Source organism: Lathyrus oleraceus, chromosome 3, assembly GCF_024323335.1.
Source record: "Lathyrus oleraceus cultivar Zhongwan6 chromosome 3, CAAS_Psat_ZW6_1.0, whole genome shotgun sequence".
Classification (NCBI taxonomy): Eukaryota; Viridiplantae; Streptophyta; class Magnoliopsida; order Fabales; family Fabaceae; genus Lathyrus; species Lathyrus oleraceus.
In genome coordinates this window covers 80,765,505-80,791,080 of record NC_066581.1, presented here as the reverse complement: position 1 = coordinate 80,791,080, position 25,576 = coordinate 80,765,505, and the positions used below count along the sequence as shown (strand labels likewise).

The following is a 25,576-nucleotide window of genomic DNA, read 5'->3' as shown; positions in this document are numbered from 1 at the left end:
TATGGGACTATTACCCATACTACTCACACTTGATACATTCTCAATACCCCTCCTCAAGTCTGAGTCTACAATGCTCCCTCTCAAATGGAAGGTCTTCTTACTTACACAAACTATTGTACTGCATGGAACGTTTCTTATTCACTACCCTGGCGCCATTGACACTCTTCAACGAAACATTTCTTATTCACGATTCTTGTGGCACCGCTGACTTTCGATACAAGTAAGTCAGTCCCTTTCTCGAACCAAAGGCTCTTGATACCATTTATTGGGGGAGTTTTTTCACTAGGGAGCATTGAACATTGTGAGACTTCTTATTTTAGAGCAACACCTTTATGAGAGACACATCACATATTCACCGAAAACTGAAATGTTCCATTGAAGAGTGTCAACGACGCCAGTATGGTGAATAAGAAACGTTATGTGTTGTACAAGAGTTTGTGGAAGTAAGAAGAGATTTCATTTGAGAGGGTGCATTGTGGACTCATACTTAACGGGGAGTGTTGAGAATGTATCAAGTGTGAGTAGTGTGGGTAATAGTCCCATATTGGTTGAAAATATGGAGACTTGAGTATTTATAAGTGAGAGAATCCACCCACCTATCACCTTAAGGTTTTGGGTGAATATGTGGTGTGTCTCTCACAAAAGTGTTGCTCTAAAAGAAGAAGTCACATAATGTTCAATGTTCCCGATTGAAAAACTCCCCTAACAAATGGTATCATGAGCCTTTGGTTCGAGAAAGGGATCGACTTACTTGTATAGAAAGTCAACGACGTCACAAGAGTGGTGAATAAGAAATGTTCTGTGCGGTACAATAGTTTGTGGAAGTAAGAAGAGCTTCCACTTAATGGGAGCATTATAGACTCACACTTGAGGGGGAGAGTTGAGAATGTATCAAGTGTGAGTAGTGTAGGTAATAGTCCCACATTGGTTGGAAATATGGAGACTTGGGTATTTATAAGTGAGAGAATCCACACACCTATCACCTTATGATTTTAGGTGAATATGTGGTGTGTCTCTCACAAAGGTGTTGCTCCAAAAAAGAAGAAGTCCCATAATGTCCAATGCTCCCTAGTTAAAAACTCTCCCAACAAAATTATCATGCTTGATGACAATAACATGTAACATATTATATGTATTCTTCAACAAAATACGCACATATCTAGAGATGATCGATGGCAATTACATGTAACATTTAATCTAAATCCTTCAACAAAATACGACACATGTCTAGAGTTGAATTAAGATTATCTTCCTTTTCACAATTCATAAAAGAAAATTCAATTGTATATGTTATTTGTTTAGAAGCGACACCAATCAATTCAAGCAAGAGTAGTTTGTATTTGTTGGTCTTTTTAGTAGAATCCATGAGAAATATAGTGAAAATGTTAAACAATTTGAAATATTTGGGATGATCCCACAAAAATTAGACGATTTTAGAATAACCAAGAATTATATACTTGGAAAGATATTTGTGTCCTTCCACCAATTTCAACGGTAGTTGCATATCAGTTCTCAGAATCCTTATTTACTTGTTATTTCAATGGCACACATTATACATTTGCTTAATATTGGTCACATTCTCGAGTCTTTCCTTTTCAAAGCCATTAGAATATTTTTAGAAAAACCATATTCATTATCATCTCAACAACATGTTTCTTCTCTTCAACATTTAAACGCTCGACAACAAGATGACATTCTAACTTTGGATCTTATTCAAGATTATACACTCTGCATACAATAGTAAAACTCCAAATACTTTTACATACTTAGTATCCATGTAATCCGACTGAACATCAACATTTGTATAACTTTTTTATTTGTTTCTTTGTATACATCACATATTTTAAAATTCAAACAATAAATTATTTTCTTCTATTAGAACCAAAATTAAACTTTTCGATAACTATGACAAAATTTAACTTAATAACTTTACGACAAATCCAATTCAATCATTCTTCTAATGAAATAAATTTCTTTTTATTTTAAATGTATTATTTAACATTTGTTTCCTCAATGAATGACTTGACAAACAATTTTCAATTTAGCAATAGGAAGTTTGTTTGTGTGTTAAAACAAAAAATTGTGAAAAAATGTTTTATTTTTGAAAAGTTTGAAAATTGTGTTGAAGAAGTACTAATGTTTGAAATTTTTAAAATGAAAAATATAAAAATTTATATGAGAATACTTTGAATGATTTTTTAAAATTAAAGTTTAATGTTATTTAAATGATAAAGTAAAATCAAGTTATTGATATAAAAAAAAATAGAAAATCAAGTTTAAAATGAAAGTATAAAAAAAAATTGCAAGTCTTGATGCGTTAATCTACTAAAATAGATGTTTGGTAAAGTTGCTCGGCTACATTTGTGCATTGCTAAATGATTTATTTGGGAGGTTTGCTCTTCTTACACAAACACCTTACAGTTAGACCTTCTAAAATACAGCGATGCCATAAACAATGCTAATATGTGTCTTAAGGGTACACATTAAAAAACTACAAATAAAAAATGTCTTACAAAAAAACAATGAAAAAATTAATTATAAATTATTAATAAAAATGTTTTATATTTTTTAAGAAAAACATTTTTATATTTAGTTTTAAAGTGTTAATACTATCAATTGTTTATTTATATTAGAAAAATAAAAAATATTTATTAAATATAATAAAATAATAAAATCGTATGAAAGTACAGTGTAAATAGTAACTTTTAGTATAAGAATAATATTTCTTCTTATTTTTATTTGGAAATTAGGTCAATGAAATAAATGTGAATCCATTATTTTATAGCCTAAACACATATCATCAACCAATTAAAGTCATAGCCTAAATACATATCATCAATTAATCAACTCCTCTAAGGGCATCAACATCCATCATGCCTTTACAGATTCTTTAAATTGGTGCCACTTATTTTTTTACATTATATTATACTTTAAATTATTTAAACAATTCAATTACATTTTTCGAATATTCATATAACTCACCATTTTTAAAATGGGTCCAACAAATTCTACAACATACCCACCCCACTTTCATATTCATTACCACTTAAATAGATATATAACTCCTCAAAAAACACAATTATACACCATTTGATCAATATTATAAATATATTTAACTTTTTAAATACATTTGATCTTTAATATATCTAGATCATATATGAATTAGATATATTATTCATCAAATATATTTAAAAAATTAAATTTACTTATAATAATAATAATCGAAAAATATATAAAAGAAACATAGTAAGAATCTATAAAAATCTTTTTTCATAGATTCCTAGGTCCTAAATTTTTGGAGACTTTATATTGAATAACTAAGAGGTCTTGAATTTTGAGACTTTATACTAATTAACTAAAATCCAATCGTACCAAAATAACTAGAGTCTCATGACAAATATATTGTGAGGTCTTATTTTACCTTAGTTTAACCGTTACAATTTTGAAGTTTTGTATTATAACACACCTTGCACGTCCAAAAGAAGATGAGATAACATATTCATAAACAAGGTGAAAACGAGGCGGGCTACAATACAATCAATCACATTCATAAAGAATTAAAAGATTGAAACAATTGGGATACATATAACTAACAAAGTAAACAGCACATGTAAAAGAAAAAATACAACTAACTACTTATAAGCACACAACCTAGGAATCAAAATACTAGGAAACTTATTGTATAGTATCTATAAGAATGTTATACATAAAGAACTAAGCTACTTGATGACTATGTTAATACCCACGTCTTGTAGAGAGCTCAACACTTGGCTGATTCTTTGGAGTCCCATTAAACAATTTCACAGAAAATGCTCCAAATTTGTTGAACTCAAATGGAAATTTCCATTTCTTAGTGGACTCTTTAGCAATGAAGCTTCTCATGCTCACATTATCTTGCTTCAACAAATCAACTGCTAAACTCAGTTGTTTAATCACCTCTATCTTCTCTTCATCCTTTTGCTTCAGTTCTTCCTTTTGTACCTCATTCTCTTCCCTTAGTTTTTCTATTTCTTCCCTCAACTTCATTACTTCATCACAAACAGTATCTTTCTGTTTCAACTGCTCCTTATGTATCTCATTCTCTTCCTTTAGTCTCTTAATCTCATTTTTTAGATTCATTACTTCGTCATTGACAGCCACGGTCGACCAAACCCGCTCTGCTTTTGTGTAACTATGAAATTTGGTCTCCTCTTTTTCTTCATGCTCTGGATCATCAACTTCAGATTCCACAGACTCGTCTACGTCGAAATTCTCAGAATAGGTATCATAACCGGTATCTGCAAAACTCATCAGTTTCTCTATCTGATACTTAGCCGAAGCAAAAGGTGATGCTCCCGACACGAGGTGGCTGATTCCTGTGTCGGGTTTGACTTGATCATACCTCTCAGCTAACGAGCGGTGTGTCCGATAGAAATCCTCAACCATACTTATAAGGTCTGGTCGTTTCTTGTAATACATCTCTGCTCGTTTAGCAAAGGAATCCGCATCTTCTTCAATTAACTTTAACATTGCATCTGTCTTCTCATTTAGCTCTGCAATAAACATGAAGCAGAAATCATCCACTAATTTTATCTCCTTTTTCCCTTAATAATATTTTTTAAACGTGGAACAAATAAATAATTTAACATTTTACTCACTTTTTTAAAAACCAAAATCAATTTTATAAAATCAATTGAGCAACCTAGAACCAAACATACATACACCAAGTCACAACTAAACCAGATAAAGGTGTCCAACGGCATAAAGGTGTCCAACGGCTATAATTCATAGGACAAAAGGTCAGAAAAGAAAAAAAACATTAAAAGCAACACTCAAACAAATCATAACCTTTCCAAAGATTGTAGGACCATTACTCTACTTTTTCTATCAACACAATAAATTTTGTCTCCAAGTACAAAGATTAAACAATTTATGAAGATAACCAACGGATCTATCGGGGGCAAATCATTAAAGTATAAAAAACAAAGAATCCAAATCTAATTCAGATTCTCTGTGGTCAAGAATCCGCATTTACACATTTGAGACAATGGTAGCCATTCCATCAAGATTAGACTACCCACAAGAAATCTAAATTTTACAATTGAAATTAGTGAATTGAACTAAGACTGTCCGATTTTGATAAAACGACTATGTCCAAAATCGGGAGAATCGGCATTATCTGACTATCCAAAAAAATCTGAATTTTACAATTGAAATTACCGAACTTGAACTACGACGGTCTGATTTTGATAAGACGACTATGCCCGAAATCAGGAGATTCGGCATTACATTAACGGCCATTTTTTTGACCAAAGATCAGACAATCCAAACAATACACATTTCAATTTTCATGAACCATTACAGGGATAACTCCAAGTCTCCAACAACAACATTCTTCATGCAATCAAAGCATAATGACTGAATACATATATAATTCATTAAAAAAAAACAGATTCTTATAGCAAATTGATAAGAAGAAAATCAGAAGTAAAAAAAAAAAAGTGCATACCAGATAGAGTGGATTGAAGCCAAGGGGAACGTTTAGTATTAGAATGAGTATCAAGCCACCACCAATTTGATTGTTGATTCTTGTTCATTCCAGCCATTTTCTCCTTCATTCTTTTCTTACTTAACCCTAAGATCCTACATACAAAACAAAAAAATTACAATAGAAACAAGAAACTTCCATATTAAAATTGCAAAAGTATAACTATACATGCTTTCAATTTCTTGAATTTCTTGAGGAGAAACAAAAACCCTAAGATTATGAAGATTAGCGTGAAGTAACAAATGCACCGATTTGCACAAAGACGAAACTCATTCTACTATAGTAGTAACCGAAGTGAAACTCAAATCCGGTAAAAACGAAACTAAAATCAAAACAAAAAGAAGGAAGGTTCGGAGTTTAAAATAGGCACATTGCGTGAAATTGAATGTGAAAAGGAAGAAGGAAGATAGAAAGTACTTGATTGAATTGGTTTGTTGTGTGTGTGCGCTCTGAAACAGTGGTGGAGTAGCGTCCACTCAAGGGACTCACGAGGAGAGTAGCACCATATATATTCTTCTTTGAGTTCTTTCTACTTCTCTTTTTCAGTTTCTTTTAACTTGTTCTAGAATCACAACCAATCATATTGTCCCACGTGGATATAATATCATGAACCGACCCAGACACTTTGCACTGGTTACGGATTCAAATCCAAATTCCCAACCGTATAAATGTACTGCTCTTTAATTTTTTCTATAAATAAAAAATCAAGATTTATTAAATAATAATTATCTGATCAATATTTACATGAAATAAATTAATTATTTAATAAATTAAAAAAATATTTATAATAAAAACTTAAAATTATGAATTTAATAGATAAAATGGTATGAATATTTCAGAATTTCTAACTCCGATCTAGGAGCGTGCATGGATTGAAAAAGTATACCAACGGTCGGAATTGCAGTGTCATACACTCACACCACACTTAGTATAATTTTTTATTTTTTTTTTCATTACATTGATTTGATTTGTTTTCCAATTTTGTTTCCACTTTATTTAGTCAATTATTGTACATTTTTTATTTCAATGTTTATGTATAGTAATAATATATATCAATATTTTAAAAATCGGACCGAACGTACGGTTCAATCGGTTGGATCGAGAATCAAAGATGAATTCGGTTGGATCAACTTTTCAATATTATTAGTGGGTCAAAATCGGAATAAAACTGAAAAAACTGATTTGAACCGTCTAAAACCATTTGAACCAAAGAACCGGAGTCGGTTTTGTAAAACAGTCCGATTCAAAAAAAATCATCAAATTAATCATTTTTTTTTTATTTTAATATGTCAATATCAAAATTTAACCTATATTCCACAATCACAAAAAAGGATTCCATATTTTTTTTACCATCATACAAACTTTTAGATTTTGTCAGTCCATTATAGTTTTTTCTTTCGACCACACTTCATCATCATGCCGTCTCTTTTAAACAATAATAATAATATCTAATATAATATTGAGTTTCGTTCAAGTCAATATTGTTTGTTGTTGTCAATTAAGACTTGTTTGTCGTAGTTCAATTCAAATTTATTTTTTTATTGTTTAATGAAGTATAATGTATGATTAAATTTTAGTATTCTATCTTATTTAATTTAGGTATTCTTAATTATTTGAAATTTATTTTAGTTATTATATTCTATTATTTTAATATTAGTTTGAATTCATTTAATTTATTTTATTATAATTCTTTAATTTGATCAAATTATTCTTAAATGAATATTGAAATAAAGTGTAGAGTATGTATTATCGATATTATTCTATTAACTTTGTAATATTTTTAAAATATATACTTTATGAAATTATAAATGTACGATTATGTCTGATATATCTATAAAATTTAATTTCATCTTATTTATTTATTAAATAAACGGTTTGACCGTAGGTTTAATCTATTGATTCAATTAAACTTTAAACTGCAAGTTTTACCGATTCGATTTTCGATTCAGTTTTTAAAATATTTATATATATGTATTTTTTTCTGGTTATTAGTAGTGGTATTTGGTAAGGTAAGAAGTACACTTCCTTAAAAAGTTTGCTTTCTAGATTTTCTTACTCTTTAATTTTATTAAATAATTAATATATTTAAAGTAAATATAGACAAGATATATTACCATATTTAATAACTTTAAAAAATAAGTTCAGTAATTAAAAAAATCTATTCTCCACATACTCTCTAATTTTTAAAGAGTCGGTTTTAAATAATTTCTTATAACGAGAATTAAAGAAATTTTAAAATTATTTGATTTTTATTTTAATTATATATAAAATAATTATATGAATAATTGTGATGGACTATGGTATAAATTTTTTTACACCGAAAATATATATTAATCTCTTTTGTGAATTCCTTTTTCCTAAGATTTAAGCCAATTGTTACGTGTACTAAAAAATTGTAATTAAATTCTAACAGTAAAGCCACGTCTGAATCATTGGAATTTTTTTTGGGTAATTTTCTATGTCTTAGTGATACGGGTTCAGAGCCCCCTTCAAACCAAAGTTCTGCTATTGGGCCTAAAGAGGTTGGAGGCCCAGTGTTGAGAAAGAGTCAAAGGGCTAGAAAGCAACCCATTTGGATGCAAGACTTTGCCTAAGGAAAATTTTTACTGTGATGTCGTCACTTTCTGTTTTCCTTTTTACCTTTCCTTTTAATTACGTACTAGAAGCTTCCACTTGTATTGGTCATGTAGCAGCTGCCCTGTGATCCGGAAATCTAGGGAATTTGTTAGAATGATTTCCTTTTCTTTATAACCATCTTTTACATGAATGAAAGGTAGCCAAAAATTTTATCCCAATTTCACATTGGATTCTAACCTCTTTCTTCTTTTCTGGAGTTGCTCTAACTCGAATAGAGTCGATAGGTTAATACCCTATCATTTTGGTGCTTTCATTCACCATGCCTCGCGGCGATCCTCCTGAAGTAACACCAGAAGATGTGTTAGCTCAGATGAAAGAAATGCAACTGGCTTTTGAACGGCAATATACAGTAATGGCAACCGAAATTGCAACTCTCCGAGAGCAAGTCGTTAACCACAAACCTTCAGGTAGTGGTTCTGCCCCTCCCACTCCTGCTCCCAAAGCGGCCAAGGTACGATTGTCTCCGTTTGATGGTTCCAACCCCCTTGAGTGGATATTTCAAGCAGAACAATATTTCGACCTCACGAACACGCCAAACAGTCAAAGGCTCGCCTTGGTTCCGTTCTTCATGCAGGGCTCAGCTCTTGGGTGGTTCAAATGGCTTCACTCCACTCAACAACTCTCGACGTGGTCGGCTTTCACTCGCGCGTTGGAGTTATGTTTTGGCCCTTCCTCTTATGTTAATCATCAAGCAGCATTGTTTAAGCTCCGTCAAGTCGGCACAGTGATGGAGTACCAACTACAATTTGAGACGATTTCCAATCGGGTGTTGGGTCTTTCAACTGAATCTTTGCTTAATTGTTTCATTTCAGGGTTACGTGGCGACATTCAACGTGAGCTTGCAATTTTGCAACCTCACTCCATTACTCAAGCAATTGGGTTGGCGAAGTTGGTTGAGGCGAAAATTCTAGATTCCAAACCTTCTTATGCAAGACCGCCACGAAGTGCAAGCTCTCCCTCGTTGCTTGGACCTGCAGGAAACCCTCCGCCGTCTTCTATACCTATTCGCCGGTTATCCCCTACTGAAATGCAAGAGCGGCGTAGCAGAGGGCTTTGTTTTAACTGCGATGACAAGTTCAACCCTGGTCACCGTTGTCACAAAAAGCAATTTCTCCTGCTTTTGGCAGAGGAGGAGCCACCTCCAGAGCCATCAACTCTGCTGCAGTTAGACTCTGCGTTGCTCGATCAGCAGGTTGAACCTGTTGCTATACCGATGGTGGAGGAACTGAATCAGAGTGCTGAACACTTTCAGCTTTCCCAGGCGGCGCTATTAGGTCCACCTTCTCCAAAAACTCTGTGTGTGAATGGTCACATTAAGGAGTTGGGGGTTACAATTCTAATTGATTCCGGAAGCTCTCACAACATTATGCAACCCAAGATTGCTGAGTTTCTGGGCATTCCAGTTGTGGCACACACTCCCTTTTCGGTGATTGTGGGTAATGGAGATTCCATTCAATGTAATGGGTGTTGTCAAGACGTGCAGGTGAGAATTGCTGAACAAGATTTCCACATCTCATTCTTTATATTGCCTATTCATGGAGCAGACCTTGTCTTAGGAGTTCAATGGTTACAAACTTTGGGTTCTTTTCTGTCTGACTATTCGATTCCGTCCATCCAATTTACCTATAACAACAAACCGATCACCCTCACCGGCTCTACTTCCATGACCCCGACTGCGGCATCTTACGCTCAGTTTTGTAGGTTTATGTTCACCCAAGCCATTGACTCTATCCATTCACTTCACCTTACTTCCTTTGATAAACCTGATTCCAACACCACAACCAAAACAAAGCACCTAGTCAACAGTAACATTGACCCTGCCATTAAAGACTTACTTCACCAGTATGCCACCATCTTTGACACCCCTCAAGGCCTTCCCCCAGATAGACACCAAAACCATCATATACATCTAAACCCAAACACTCACCCTGTCAATATAAAACCGTATCGTTACCCGTAATTCCAAAAAGAAATTATGACAAATATGATCCATGACATGCTCCATAAGGGAATTATTAAACCAAGTACCAGCCCCTTTTCTTCTCCGGTTTTATTAGTCAAAAAGAAAGATGGCACGTGGCGATTTTGTGTAGATTATCGTGCATTAAATGCTGTTACGGTTAAGGACCGTTTTCCTATTCCCACGGTTGATGAACTTCTTGATGAACTCCATGGCTCCTTGGTTTTTTCTAAGTTGGACTTGCGTTCGGGGTATCACCAAATACTCCTTGCACCGGAAGACACTTTTAAAACAGCTTTTCGGACCGTGGACGGACACTTCGAGTTCTTAGTGATGCCGTTTGGACTCACCAATGCTCCCTCAACTTTTCAGGCTACAATGAACGAGGTGTTTCGACCATTTCTACGCAAGAGTGTTCTTGGTTTTTTTGACGACATACTGGTTTATAGCAAGGATTGGAAGTCCCATTTGCAGCATCTCCATCAGGTGTTAGAAATTTTGGTCGAACACAAACTGTTTGCTAAATTCTCCAAATGTGAGTTTGGAGTTAATCAGATTGGTTATCTTGGGCATATTATTTCGGCCGATGGAGTGGCAGCTGACCCAGAGAAACTACAGGCTATAGCAGCATGGCCCGTGCCTACTTCAGTTACAGCCCTTCGCGGTTTTCTTGGATTGACAGGTTATTACCGCCGTTTTGTTCGAGGTTATGCAGCCCTTACTAGTTCCTTAACAGACCTTTTGAAGTCCAAAGGTTTCATTTGGAATGAGCAAGCTTTAGAGGCATTCCAAGCACTTAAGGATGCTATGATCCAGTTGCCTACCTTGGCTTTACCCAGTTTCGAACTTCCGTTTGATGTCACCACAGATGCTTCGGGTATCGCCATTGGAGCAGTGTTGTCTCAAGCTACTTACCCTCTTGCATTCTTTAGTAAGAAGTTGTGCACACGAATGAAATCAGCATCTGCTTACGAGCGTGAGATGTTTGCGATCACGTCGGCTGTGAAGAAATGGCGCCATTACTTACTTGGTCGTTATTTCCGCATCTATACGGATCAAAAGAGTTTACGGGGCATGTTCTTACAAACAATCCAAACGCCGGCGCAACAGAAATGGCTCACCAAATTATTGGGTTTTGATTATGAAATACTTTATACTCCAGGGCGCAGTAATGTAGTAGCAGATGCACTGTCCCGAATTCCAGAACCTACAGTGTCAGTATACACTAGTCTGTCAGCAAGTCAGCCACTGTTGTTGACACAATTGGTTGATTTTTATGCAAATACCCAGATTGGGCTGGAATTATTGTCTAAATTGAGTAGCTCCAGTAGCATACCCATTCACTTTACAGTGCAACATGGTCTTCTCTATTTCAAGGGACGTTTATTCATTCCTTTCGAAGCCAAATTGCGCTCTCAATTGCTACATGAGGCACATGCTTCTGCTGTAGGAGGTCATTCCGGGGTCAAAGCGACGATGGCACGTTTGGCAGCCACTTATTATTGGCCCCAAATGATTAAGGATGTCAAGTGTTATGTGCAGAACTGTGCAACCTGTCAACGGTACAAGACATCGACGCAGAAACCAGGCGGACTGCTGAACCCCTTACCCATTCCGGGTCAGATTTGGGAAGACATTAGCATGGATTTCATAACTCATTTACCTCCGGTGCAAGGAAAAACGACTGTGTGGGTTGTGGTAGATCGGTTATCCAAGTACGCGCACTTCATAGCACTACCTGCTGCTTTCTCCGCATCTATGCTTGCTGCTGTATTTTTAGCTAAAGTTTACAAGCTTCATGGTATGCCAAAGACTATTGTGAGTGACCGAGACAAGGTTTTTGTGAGCAAATTTTGGCGTGAATTATTTCGTTTACAGGGTACCACCTTAGCTTTTAGCAGTTCCTACCATCCCCAAACAGATGGCCAAACAGAAGTAACCAACCGCACTTTGGAGACTTATTTGCGTTGCTTGACTGGGGATACACCAAAACAATGGTTGTTTTACCTGCCGTTGGCAGAGTATTGGTACAACACCACTCACCACACTGCCATTAAAATGACCCCGTTTGAAGCCGTTTATGGTCGCTCTCCCCTCTCTATCCGTTCCTACATCACAGGGTCCACGGTGGTTGCATCTCTTGATGAAACCTTGGCAAGACGACACCAGATGCTACGGCTCATTAAGGAGAACTTGACGTTAGCACAGATGCGTATGCGCAATCAGGCAAATGCTCATCGACAAGATCGTTCTTTTGAAGTTGGTACTTGGGTTTGGCTTCGTCTCCAACCATACCGACAAATCTCAGTTCGGGGAAGAGCCTCACCTAAACTTTCAAAGCGCTATTTTGGTCCATTTCAAATTCTACAGCGCCTTGGCTCGGTTGCGTATGAGTTGGCATTACCAGACACGGCTCGCATTCACCTAGTTTTTCATGTTTCCAAGCTCAAAAAATATTACGGAAACCCGCCTTTGGTCACTCCTTCTCTGGACCCATCTGTCATAGGCACCCGGGTTGCCCTCCAACCTGCCCAGGTTCTTGGAGCTCGCGAGCTGCAAACACCTACGGGAATGTGCAAACAGTTATTGATTCATTGGGTAGGATTACCTGCCGTTGAAGCCACTTGGGAAGAGATCAATATGCTCAAGGAAACTTATCCGAATTTCAACCTTGAGGACAAGGTTGTCGTGGAAGAACGGAGTAATGATACGGGTTCAGAGCCCCCTTCAAACCAAAGTTCTGCTATTGGGCCTAAAGAGGTTGGAGGCCCAGTGTTGAGAAAGAGTCAAAGGGCTAGAAAGTAACCCATTTGGATGCAAGACTTTGCCTAAGGGAAATTTTTACTATGTTGCTGTCACTTTCTGTTTTCCTTTTTACCTTTCCTTTTAATTACGTACTAGAAGCTTCCACTTGTATTGGTCATGTAGCAGCTGCCCTGTGATCCGGAAATCTAGGGAATTTGTTAGAATGATTTCCTTTTCTTTATAACCATCTTTTACATGAATGAAAGGTAGCCAAAAAATTTATCCCAATTTCACATTGGATTCTAACCTCTTTCTTCTTTTCTGGAGTTGCTCTAACTCGAATAGAGTCGATAGGTTAATACCCTATCACTTAGATTCTAACTAACCGTAGATTTCCAACTAGATTTTGGTGTATATTTAACAAGTTTAAGGAATTCTCAATATATTATAAGTGAATTTCCTCGGTTCAATAATGAGTTATTCATTTTAAATAAATAAATATTTTTAAATGAATGATATATTTTAATTTTTAATATATTATTTTCAATTTTACTATATAATTAATATTACTTTTATCATTTTTAAAATATGATAAGGGATATTTTAATAAAAATATCATTTTTTTATTCTGTTTATTCATTTTTATTAATCCATATAAAATATCAATTGAATTATTCATTAATAATAATAATGTTGTTTGTGGAACACCGGAGATTAGTAACTTTATTATTATTTTTAAGGTTTAAATTTATTTTTGATTTTTCTATTTTAACTTTTAACTTAGTCATTTTATAAATAAATAAAAACTCAATCTTTTAATCTGTTTAATATTTTTTGGATTGTTGTATCCTTTTAAATTTGAGTAGTTAGTATCAAGGTAATTAAATTTGAATTGGAGATTAAATCAGTATACTATGAATTTAAAATTTGAGAATTAAGGGATGAATATGTTAAATATATAATTTTTTACGTCGAAGTCGAAATAGTGTAGTTGATGGATGTTGAAATAGCGTGTGTCAAACATATTTTCTATTTGCTATATTTGACTGAAAGTCAAATATAGTTTGTTAAAGCATGTAGCAGTCAAAATAGTCAACTTATCTAAGTTTTAGTTGAGTTATTTATCTTTTGATTATTTGGAGTGCGAGTAATCTCTTCTATAAATAGAGATGAGTTTTATTTCATTTCTAATAAGCAAGTATTATGTAGATTTTAGAATCACAATTGTGATTAACACACTATCAAACACCTAGAGTATAGTTTTGCACAACATCTTATTCATCTTCTTCCTCCACAATTTCTCTTTTCTATCAATTTCAACCGTATCATTTTCTTCTTTAAAATTTTCTGTATAGTGTGGAATCATATTTCAACTAAGGAGTGGTTGTTTCGTCTGAGTAAAAGGTGAAGAACAAGAGGTGTGATTAATCAGTAAGATTGATTCTTGTTCATCAAAATTGGTTCGATAAACTTTAAGATTGGAGTTTTCCTAATAGAGTTGAGGTTCGATCGATTATAATAATATATTATTTTATTATTTTTAAATAGTATATAAAATTCTTGAAAAGAAATAGTATATAAATAAGTTTCAAAATGTTAAAAATATATATTTTATAATATTAAAATTACTTGTATAGTATGAGATTTGATTTGTGTAAAAAGAAAAGATGACATTTATGTGATTGTGATGACATGATTTATATTTAAAAAATATTTATATTTTGTTTTAATTAAATAATCTTGGTACTTTTAATACTACAGTTGAGTGAATTTTTATAATAGTAAATTGATAAACTTATAAATATGGTTAGTTTTGATTGGCCCATTAACGTATAGATTTATTTTTTTGGATGCATCTTTGTTTGTATAAAAAATGAGTATGAAGATTCATCTCCGTAAATACCATTTAATCTCCGGATACTTTTGTTTCATACGGATGACCTTCCATCTTCCTCCTTCTTCATATTCTAAAAAGTTCTCTAAAACAATTCATTTGAGCTCTACCTCTCTTAACCTTTTAAACATCTTTTCATTGCATTGAAGCATCAGTGGAGCTCTTTCTCATCTTTTCCAACATCTCATAAAATTCAAACTTCTCATTCTCATCAATCAATTTCATTTGATATGTTTTTCAAATTTTTATTTCTTTTTATTTTTTGATTTGTAGTTAATTTTTTAGGATACATTAGCTGTTTTAGGCACTTTAGGTACTAGCGTAAACGAAATTAGTAGGTTAGAACAACATGCAATGAGGTTTTTTGGAACTATTAGGATAAAATTTGGGTTGCTGCCATGGGAGACCATTGAAGGTTTGTCCGGAGATGCATCTTCGGATTTGCTCTGAACTATTTTCGGATATGCATCTCCGGATTATACTCAATCAAAAAATTGGATATTTTGTGGATTTTATTAATTTCTCCGAACATGTTATTTATATTTGTCTTTGTTTATACCGCATGTACAATGGCTAAGGACAACACTAGTCAGATTAGCTCAATATGTTTAGTGTAATAGTGTATCACAAGATATTTGGTTAGATTAAAAGCACTAGTGTTATCGCACATAATAGGAATACGTTGTAGTTTAATATAAAAAACAAATAGTTGTTGTTTGAGCCACAAAATTTGAGTATAACAACTACCGACTATTATGTATCCCGCCTTTGCAGTTGACAAAGCAACATAAACATGTTTCTTACTATTTCAACTTACTAAGGAATTTGAAAACATGTGACAAGTTCCACTAGTACTCTTTCTATCCGATTTACAACCGACACAATCGAAATCGGTATAACCAACCAAATTACAATCGTTTCTCTTAGAATACCAAAACACATACTTATAATTACCATGAAGATATATAAGAATACGTTTTATGGTTTTTAAATGATATTCATTAGGATCTGATTGATAGGGAGTGCACACACACACGCTAAACATGATATTCGGCCTAGATGTAGTGAGATACAGAAGAGAATCGATCACACCTCTATACTTATTGGCATCTACATCCTTAAAATTTTCATTCACTTCCAAGTTTCCATTTGTAGGCATCGGAGTGTCAATCGACGTTGTATCTTCCATACCAAATCTCTTTAGTAAGTCATTGTAATATTTGGTTTGACACACAAATGTTCCTTCATTAAGTTGCTTGATTTGAAGCCAAGGAAGTAATTCAACTCCCCAATGAGACTCATCTCAAACTCATACTGCATAAGCTTAGAAAACTCATTGACAAGTTGTATATTAGTGGATCTAACAATAATATCATCGACATAAACTTGAACTAGAAGAGTATGCTTTCCTTGATTCTTAATGAAAAGTGTAGTATCTACATTTACCCTAGAGTACCCTTGATCAATCAAAAACTTACTAAGTCGTTCATACTAAGCCCCATGTGCTTGTTTGAGACCATACAACACTCTCTTTAGTTTCTAAACATGATTAGGATACTCATGATTTTCAAAACCAGTAGGTTGAGCTACATATACTTCCTCATTAATATAGCCATTAAGGAACACACTTTTCACGTCCCTTTGAAATAACTTTAAATCTTTGGAGCAAGCATAGGATAGTAGAAGGCGTAGAGCCTCAAGGCGAGAAACTGGAGCATAAGTTTCCTCATAGTTAATGTCCTTCTCTTGGTTACAACCTTGAGCCACTAGTCGGGATTTATTCCTAGTTATCACTCCATTTTCGTCTAGTTTGTTTTTAAAAACCCATATAGTGTCAATTACTCCATGATTTTTAGGATGAGGGACAAGGTCCCAAACATCATTCCTTTTAAATTGGTTTAGTTCATCTTGCATGACCATAAGCCAATGTTGATCAAGTAATGCATCTTTAGTGTTTTTAGGTTCAACTTGCAAAACAAACACAAAGTGATAACAAAAATTACTTATCTTGGAGTGTGTGGTCACGTCTTTTGTGATGTCTCCAAGCATGTTGTCGATAAGATGATCTTTGGATGTTCTCCAAGTCAAAGGTAGTTTGTCCACTGCAACTGCATTCTCAACCTTCTCCTCTTCAGAATCTTTATCTTCTTATTTCTCATGTTCCACTACTTCAGGCTGGTCAATTCCTTGTTTGAGTTCCTTGAGAATATCTTGTGAAGATACACCTACATCATGAAAAGAAACACCTTTTTCGACATTTTTCGGATAAGACTCATCAAGGTAGCATGAACCGACTCTTCAACAATAAGTAATCTTTTGTTATAAAACCTATAAGCTTGACTAGATTGTGAGTATCCGAGGAAGATACCCTCACCGGCTTTCGCATCAAACTTACCTAGATTATTCTTTCCATTATTCAAAACAAAACATTTTCATCCCAAAACATGAAGATGTGACACAATAGGTTTTCTACCCTTAAGCAATTCATAGGGAGTTTTGTCTAAAATAGGACGTATTAGTATCCTATTCAAGACATAACATGTCGTGCTAATGGCATCAGCCCAAAAATACTTAGGTAGATTGCCTTCATTGAGCATAGCCCTATCCAACTACTCTAAAACATGATTTTTCCACTCCACAACACCATTTTGTTGTGGAATTCTAGGATCGGAGAAGTTATGTTGAATACCATGTTTGTCACAATACTTCTTAAAGAGATTATTTTCAAACTCACCTCTATGATCGCTTCGGAGAGCAACAATTTTCAAATACATTTTATTTTGGGATAATCTAGCAAATTGCTTAAAAGCTAACAAAGTCTCATCTTTACTATACAAAAACATGACCCAACAAAATCTTGAGTAATCATCTACAATCACAAAACCATAATAGTTATCACGTATGCTCTTGGTCCGTGAGGGACTAAATAGACCCATCTGAAAAAGCTCAAGAGATCTCAAAGTTGAAACAATGTTTTTCGATTTGAATGAGACTCTCGTTTACTTCCACATTTGGCATGCATTGTATAAATGATCTTTTGAAAATTTCACTTTTGGTAGACCGATTACTAAATCTTTTGAGGTCACTTTGTTTAGTAAATCAAAACTGACATGAGCTAGGCGTCTATGTCATAACCAAAAGTTTTCACTCATGGTTGTTAGACACTTAGTTCTAACCAAGGATAGATCATCTAAGTTAAGCATATAAGTATTATTAACCCTTAAGCCCTTAAACATATAATCCTTATTCTCATTATGTTCAAACAAGCAACAAGATTTGGTAAAAGTAACTTTAAATCCTTTGTCACATAGTTGAATAATTCTAAGTAGGTTACTTTTAAGACCTTCAACTAACATAACATCAAAGATAATAATAGATGAGGGGTTACCTATACTACATTTTCAAAGTATTTCTCCCGTTTTGTTATCTCCATGAGTTATATAGCCCTTCTTCTTTGGAGAAAAGTCAATATATGTCACCCTTCATATGTCTTGAGCATCCACTATCGAGAAACCACATATTCTACGTAGACTCAAGACATTTAACCTGTAGAATCAAACAAGAGAGATAGGTACCCAATTTCCACTAGGTCCTTAAGAGTGAGTGAAATCAAGGTTTTATTTTGGTAACCATTGAAAATCTCCTTTAGGAACCAAAAGTTTCCTAAATTTGTATTTTTCAATAGTATGACCTTTCTTGCAACAATAGAGACACTATAAGTTTTGATGATATGTGCTTTTGCTATTGGACTCCTTTTTGACAAATTTATACTTCTTATATGAGTGGATTAAAGACCTTTCATACTTTAAAGGATCAATAACAATTACAATCTTTGGTCGTAAGGATTTGTCTAATTTGACTTGAAGAGCATTTATCTCCTTTTGCCAATCATGACAAGATTAACAACCAAACCTAGAAGGTTTTTCATCCTCATTATTGTCACTTTGAATATCTATCATAATCTCTTAATAGCTTCCAACTTCCTTTCAGATTCTAACACTTTAGCTTCTAAGTGTAAAAAGACTTTTTCATGTGAAGCTAATTTGTTAAAGGCACTTAAGGCCTCTCTATGAAGATCTTCAAAAGATTTTTGTAATTGAAGATAAGACAAATCATTAATAGTTTAAAGCTTAGAAAAACTTACACGCTTCTTCTTCTTTCTATTTTCCATAAGGAAAATTCGGGCCGATTCCACACTTGAAGCAGAGCTTTCATTACTTGAGGAATCACTTGCGCTTTCCCAAGTAACATATGCTCTTCTAGACTTGCTAGATCTCTTGTAATGACCTTTGTCTTTGTCTTCCTTAATCTTATGAATTATGGTCTACAGTGACTAAATTCTCCACAACTATAGCAGGAGCTTCTAAGTTTACATTTCTTGTTCTCATCTTCCCTTGAGGCTTTTGAAGAAGAATGGCGATCCAAAATGCAGCGGAAATTAAAATTTTCTCCTTTAGTGATCCTTACGAATGGGCATGATCAGTGATAGAAATCGTTACCTCTTGAAGCGATTAAAACCTTTGATGCAGATCTAAGGAGTGGTCATGAACGTTGAATGGTGACAACGCCTCTACTCAATCCACACGAACAAACTCCTTCAATCTCAGTACTAACTGCTACGAATGAAGGCTTTGAATGAGTGAGTGAGTGAGTGAGTGAGTGAGAGAGAGAGAGAGAGAGAGAGAGAGAAACAAAATTTCATCTAATCTAATGCTTTTGCATAAGGGTTCTATTTATAGAACCACTTGTGTTAGCTGCAAGCTAAAAAGCCCACTTAAGTGTATGTGGCCCACATCTTGTGATATACCAAAATCACTTAAGCGCGTGGTACCTTACCATATTTCATATTCTACTTAAGTGCACCGTACCTTACGATGTTCTGCAATTCACTTAATTGCATCGTACCTTACGATGTTCCTTAATTACTCTACCTCTCATTAATCCATCCTTTTGTGTGTGACCTTGTAGGTTTTCGCGACATTGACAATTATATTAAATCACGCATTTAACATAATAAATAGTGAGCGATATCTAGCAACACATCACTGTTATCCAAGACACGAAAATGTCATGTGATTTGACAAATCCTTTTGTGATAATACTTATGTGTACAATTATCCTTTTACCCTTATGTCTATATTGAACACAAGGCATAGACCGTGTCATCCTTGTTCAGTTCAATATTGGACCCTTAGACATTTATCCTGTTATGCAGGATGAGAAAATTCCATCTAGGTCACTCATGTCCCTCAGCATGCTTGATGGAGTATCCATCAACTGTCTTTATGGTCATCCAGTTACAGATAACGTTTGATCAATAATAAAGTACTCGACTCTACATCTAGGATCCATAGTGGTTTCAGGTCGAAGGGTGGTATACACCAATGTCACCATGAGAATAACTTATGTCACTTTGCATAACATTATATATAGTATTCTCATAGAGGGTCAATCTAGTATGAATACTACTTCTAATATTCATACCTATGTTTAAGACTTAATAACTCCTCATCCATGATCCATGAGATGTGATCATCCGTCTATATACATAATAGTATTAATACTTTAATGTTGTCTCACTTCACAACAAAGCTCGACTACAGATACTTTAAGAATAATGTCCTTATGTTTAATGGGATCTCATGATTAAGTACACTTGATACATTAAACGGACTAGCTATTCTAGGGACTTTATTAAACAAACATAATAAAGAAAAAAAGCCTTTTATTATTAATAAATAATTCGATGCAAGTACCAAAAGTATTGACCTCTAGGACTTACACAACAGCTTTTGCTACACTTCTAAACTTGGTTAAGTTTTTGTCGGAGTGTTTGACTTCGTTCTTCCTTATGTACCTTTGGTATCTTTTGACAAACAATCTCATGTCCTCATCATCATAGTTCTTGTCATCCCTTATTTCACAATCACTTTGCTCAATATGTGAGGGATTTGAGCTTTAAGTCTTTAGAGCAATAGACTTCTTCTCTTAAACCTTGTTTTTCCTTTCTCCTTCTTTACCATCTTCTCATGCTCTTTTTCGTATTTTTCTAAGAAAGAATGTTCTTGCTCATGTTCTTCCAATTTGCCAAACAAAGTAGTGAGATCAAGTACTTTAAGATCATTCGCCTCTTTGATTGCGGTGACCTTGGGTTGTCATTTCCTATTAAGACATCTCAAAATATTATTAGTAGCAATATCATTGGAAATAGGCTTACCTAGATCGTTCAACCGGTTAATAAGATATGTGAACCTCTTTTGCATTTCGGCAATGGTTTCATCATGCTTCATACGAAAGAGTTCAAACTCTTGATTCAATATGTTGATCCTAGTTTGTTTGACTTCGTTAGTTCTCTCATGGGTAACTTATAACGCGTCCCACATAGCCTTGGAGGTTTCACAATGGGAAACACGATGAAATTCATTAACACCAAGTGCTGATATGAGAACGTTTTGTGGTTTCCAATTGTAAGACCATAATTTCTTATCATTATCATTCCATTGATTTTTCGGTTTAGGTACGATGATGCCTTCACTATTGGTCATAGTGATTTCATGAGGACAACTGATGATGACGTCCCATACACCCTTATCAACCGAGTTGATATGGATATGCATACAAGCTTTCCAGTAGCCATAATTTTCACCGATGAAAATTGGTGCTCTATTGTGCGTCCCCTTTATGTTCGATAGTCATTATCTAATAAGCAAATCTTAAGCATGGAATTAACCTGAGCTCTTGATACCACTTGTTAGACGATAAGCCTAGATCTAGAGGGGAGGGGGTCTATAGATCCCAAATTAAAAAAACTTAACATAAACATTTGTTTGAAAAATTTATGGCGCGAAAGCAAGTTACAAATATCCCAAATTAAAAATTGTCTAACCGAACCAACTATCAAAAATCTCAGATATGCGTACTAAAGAACGGTATGATAATGATTCACAAATCGATCAACAACAACTAATCACAACTAGTTGAATACAAAGTAATACATATAAGTCTATCTCTAATGATAATTCACACAAAAATACAAGTGAGACAATTTGTCGAACACTTAGTGTGCGACCAATAATGTTTGGAATTCTATGTGGTATTATTTTTCTAGAAATTCATTCACAACCAAATGGTTTGTGATTTATTCTGCCATATTGCAAATATGATCGAAAAATGGTATTTTATGGGCATTTGTTAGCCTGAGATTCCGAACTTAGTATTTTATATGAATGAGTGATATAAGAGATGTAAAAATACTAAGTGTAGACAATCAAATCATGTTTCTGACATCAGATCTCGACAAGTGGACCCTTTCGACAAAAGTGTTTTTGACAGACCAATATTTTCGACTTGGTATATTTTTGAGTCTTCATATGGGGTAAGTTTAAAGACATTTTCCACATCAGTAGAAGTTCAAAACGGTTCAAGCGCCGAAGACGTGTGAAACAAATAAAAAAACGAATACCTATGCAGTAGTACACATATTAAGCATTTAGAAACTAACTGTTCTTAGTAATTGAAAATACACTAGTATGCAAGCACAACTCAAGTAGGTAATAGGGATTTACATTTCATTTTACTTCCTTTAAAATTCACACACCCGAATCACAGATAAAAAAATTGTGAGAAATGCATGACCTTGACCTTGCATTCTGCTCTTAATTCAAATATTTGTATTCAATTGTTTTATTATTATTTAGTTTTTTATTTGCTTTGTCCATTTAAACACTTCTTCATTTACTTTTTTGAATTTTTACTTTAAAAAATGTTTTATCACTAATACATTTTCTCAAACGTTTAACATAAATTATCCTTTAAAAAAATTCGAGTTTGATTTACAAGTGAATTAAAATTCATGATTATTTACCAAAAACATTAGTAAACAAAAATATAAAATATGTGATCAATGATATTTTGATTATATTTATTATTTATAATATAATTTGATTTTGAAAAAAAAATAAATATTTTTACAAAAAAGATATCATTCTAGAAAATGGATATTACCAGGATGGGTACCGAATTCAATACAACCCCGTTTACGATATATTTAAGTTTTAATTTCCTATCTTCATTCAATTTCGAAGTCGGAAATAAGAAGTGGAAAAATAAGAAGTGGAAAATAAATATGCCTTTTGGGCGAAGACGTTAAATATTGTTACCCAAAAGGAATCATCAGCTAGAATGAAATCAAATAACACAACCACCAATTTATTAAATTTATTTTTGGTCATAACACAACATCCAAATCAATCAGGGGACATGGATAATTAGGCAGCATGTATGTTCAACTTTACTAATCCATATTGTAGTAGTAATTCAGTGCAGACAATAAACTTGAAAAATACTATACTATAATTATTATAATAATAATCAATCTTGGTACTAGAAAGGGCCTCGTGGTGGTGGACCGCCGAAGCAATCTCGCACCAACCAGCAACAGCATAAGCAGTAGAAGCTGCATCAATGAATTCAAATTTAATTACAACAAAGTCAAATCAATTATAACTCAAAATCAAAAAGCTTATGTTTATATTATCATGATTATAACTCACCATGAAGATATGAGGCTGCATAAACCGTTAGCACATCCACCAAAGAAGCCTCCAGGTCCAGGTGGACCCCAACCAGGTCCTCCCGGGCCAGGCCCCCCGGGTCCTCCACCAGGCCCTCCTGGTCCGCCAGGTCCCATGGTTACAAAGAGCTTTTAGCAGAATGAATGAAGAGGCCAAGCCAATCAAAGGGTGTGTGAGTTTGATGATTTGGTGAAAGTAGAAAGTTAGAAAATTATATATAGAGGCTGTAACAGAGACGGAATGAAATTGCATGTTTTACCAATTACTATATGGTTAGCTACCATTCAAACCTACGAATCAAAGAAACCTGCCAATTACTACTATATGATATTTCTCTTTCAAATGGCTTCTATCAGTACAAATGCAAATAAACTCTGTCATTTCAACTGTCAATCAAATCATTCTGTTGACCATTTGTTGAAACAAAAGAGAGAGCTACCTTCGTAAATAAGGATCACGATGAACCGACTTTTATTGTAGTGTATTCTTTATAATAAAAAAAAGAGTGACATAGTATTAATTGTTAAGGTCCAAATGAATTGAGTTACGATGAAAATGTTAGCCAATACTAGTACTCTATATAACTATATTTTTTGTTATAATAGAATTTGTATTCACCGTATCTATTTTAATTCGCTTCAAATTTGATAGAGAAAATTTATTTTGATGGAGTTTAGATTTGGATCTGGATTTTCTTCTATTATAAAATATAGGAATGAATCTTATAATGGAGATATTATTATCCCTTCCAAACTCATTTTTGAACTTGTATTATTTATTTTATTATATTTTTTATTATTTAGTTTTAATAATTTAGAATATCCAATGTTTTAATATTTTGATTTATATTTATTATTTAAAATATTTGAAATTTATGTATGGAATTCTTAAGATTATTTTATTGTATTATTTGATTTTGGAAAAAATATTTTTATTAAACAAGTTCTCACTAAATATATGGTGGTGGGGTAGGGATTCCGAATACATACCGAACTCATTTGAAACGAGTTTGAGTTTTAATTCTCCATTTTCGATGGGGATCGGGGTGAGGAATAAAGATTGTTTTGGGATTCGGGTTCGGGTTTAAGGGAGATAAAAACGGTCCCCGATCCGCCCCGTTACCATGCCTAATCCTCACCTCAACAATTTGTTTCAATTTTATATTTTGTCTTTATATATTAACTATTGAAAAAAATGTGATTGTAACTTCCTGTTAGATGTATTTTGTATGATGTCAAAACTATGATACTTTAGTGTTTGTTTATTATTGGACGGTATCTTCTGAGTCTTAATGTGCATCTTAGCATTAAAAAGCATAAACCTATTTTGGAAATGGTTTAGAAAATGTTTCATGTATTAAAAACAGATTTTTATGTAAAAACCCTATTTATGTGTCGACACATACATGTTATGTGCTGACACATATTGATCATTTTCAAAGCTTACAGGTCTACGTGTCGACACATGTGGGTTACTTTTAAAGACTGTAGCTTTTGTTTGATGAGTCGACACATAAAGCATTTCAGGTCGACACATAGAAGAAAAAATCTTCTATGATTCGACACTTACGAGTTATGACGACGCATGTAGGTCAATTTTAAAGCATGTAGCTTGTGTTTCATGTGCCGCATGTATGAGTTGACACTTGACCTATACATGTCGAAACATGCATCAAATGTGTCGACAAATGACTTACATAGGTCGACACATGCATTAAAAATCTTGAAAATTTTGCATTTTTTTTAAATTCTTGCTTTCCTTTTGCCTCTAACTTGCATACATATAAATACTTCATACATGCATCATTTCATGATACGAAACCAAGAATATACAACGAGTTATATTCATCTTCAACCTATGTTCTATCCATCTTCAACCTACGTTCTATCCATACATACAAACAAACTACACATAATCATTTTTTGTTTGTGAGCCATCTAGAATCAGTGTTGATAACGTCCAATTTAGGTTGTTGAATTGTAAATTTGATTGAAGATCTTTGGGGGTTTCAAATAAGAAAACAAAGTCGGGGTTTTCCTTCAACATCAATTGGTGATTTGAAGGTTTTGGACAAGATTATTGTTGAAAAGTATATCTTCGGCAAATATTTTTATATCGTATCCACAGAGATTGGGTAATATTACCGCCGTTCTATAATTCAAATGTTATAAGTTTAGAAAGTAACAAGGTTGTTTTGGTTGGAAAGTTATCTTGTGAGTGAATATTAATAAAAACAGTAA

The 25,576-nt window shown here is 33.8% G+C and overlaps 2 protein-coding genes and 1 long non-coding RNA gene across 5 annotated transcripts; 1 reads left to right on the top strand and 2 right to left on the bottom strand.

Moving 5' to 3' along the window:
• Nucleotides 1-3,527: 3,527 nt before the first annotated feature.
• LOC127125452 (protein NETWORKED 3A) lies at nucleotides 3,528-6,112 on the bottom strand. 3 transcript variants are annotated; one of them, XM_051054221.1, is made up of 3 exons: nucleotides 5,945-6,112; nucleotides 5,489-5,622; nucleotides 3,528-4,532 (listed from the first exon to the last, which is right to left on the bottom strand). In XM_051054221.1, exons 2-3 carry the CDS (start codon nucleotides 5,595-5,597, stop codon nucleotides 3,736-3,738), a joined length of 906 nt encoding a protein of 301 aa, XP_050910178.1. In that variant the 5' UTR covers nucleotides 5,598-5,622; nucleotides 5,945-6,112; the 3' UTR covers nucleotides 3,528-3,735. The 3 variants fall into 3 exon arrangements, with proteins under 3 accessions (XP_050910178.1, XP_050910177.1, XP_050910179.1); XM_051054220.1 differs by having other exon boundaries at nucleotides 5,696-6,000; XM_051054222.1 differs by lacking the exon at nucleotides 5,945-6,112 and adding an exon at nucleotides 5,700-5,925.
• A 2,311-nt stretch (nucleotides 6,113-8,423) lies between these two features.
• On the top strand, nucleotides 8,424-10,124 carry LOC127129788 (uncharacterized). Its single transcript, XM_051058912.1, has one exon. It carries the CDS (start codon nucleotides 8,424-8,426, stop codon nucleotides 10,122-10,124), a length of 1,701 nt encoding a protein of 566 aa, XP_050914869.1.
• Nucleotides 10,125-22,955: 12,831 nt separating this feature from the next.
• On the bottom strand, nucleotides 22,956-23,834 carry LOC127128939 (uncharacterized). Its single transcript, XR_007806094.1, has 2 exons — nucleotides 23,316-23,834; nucleotides 22,956-23,218 (listed from the first exon to the last, which is right to left on the bottom strand). It is a non-coding gene; the product is annotated as an uncharacterized LOC127128939 (long non-coding RNA).
• Between the last annotated feature and the right edge of the window lie 1,742 nt (nucleotides 23,835-25,576).

Coding starts and splice junctions, on each gene's coding strand:
- LOC127125452 (XM_051054220.1), bottom strand. Junction 4,533..5,488: donor GCTTCAATCCACTCTATCTG/GTATGCACTTTT, acceptor TGTTTATTGCAG/AGCTAAATGAGAAGACAGAT.
- LOC127129788 (XM_051058912.1), top strand. CDS start 8,424: ATGCCTCGCGGCGATCCTCCTGAAGTAACACCAGAAGATGTGTTAGCT.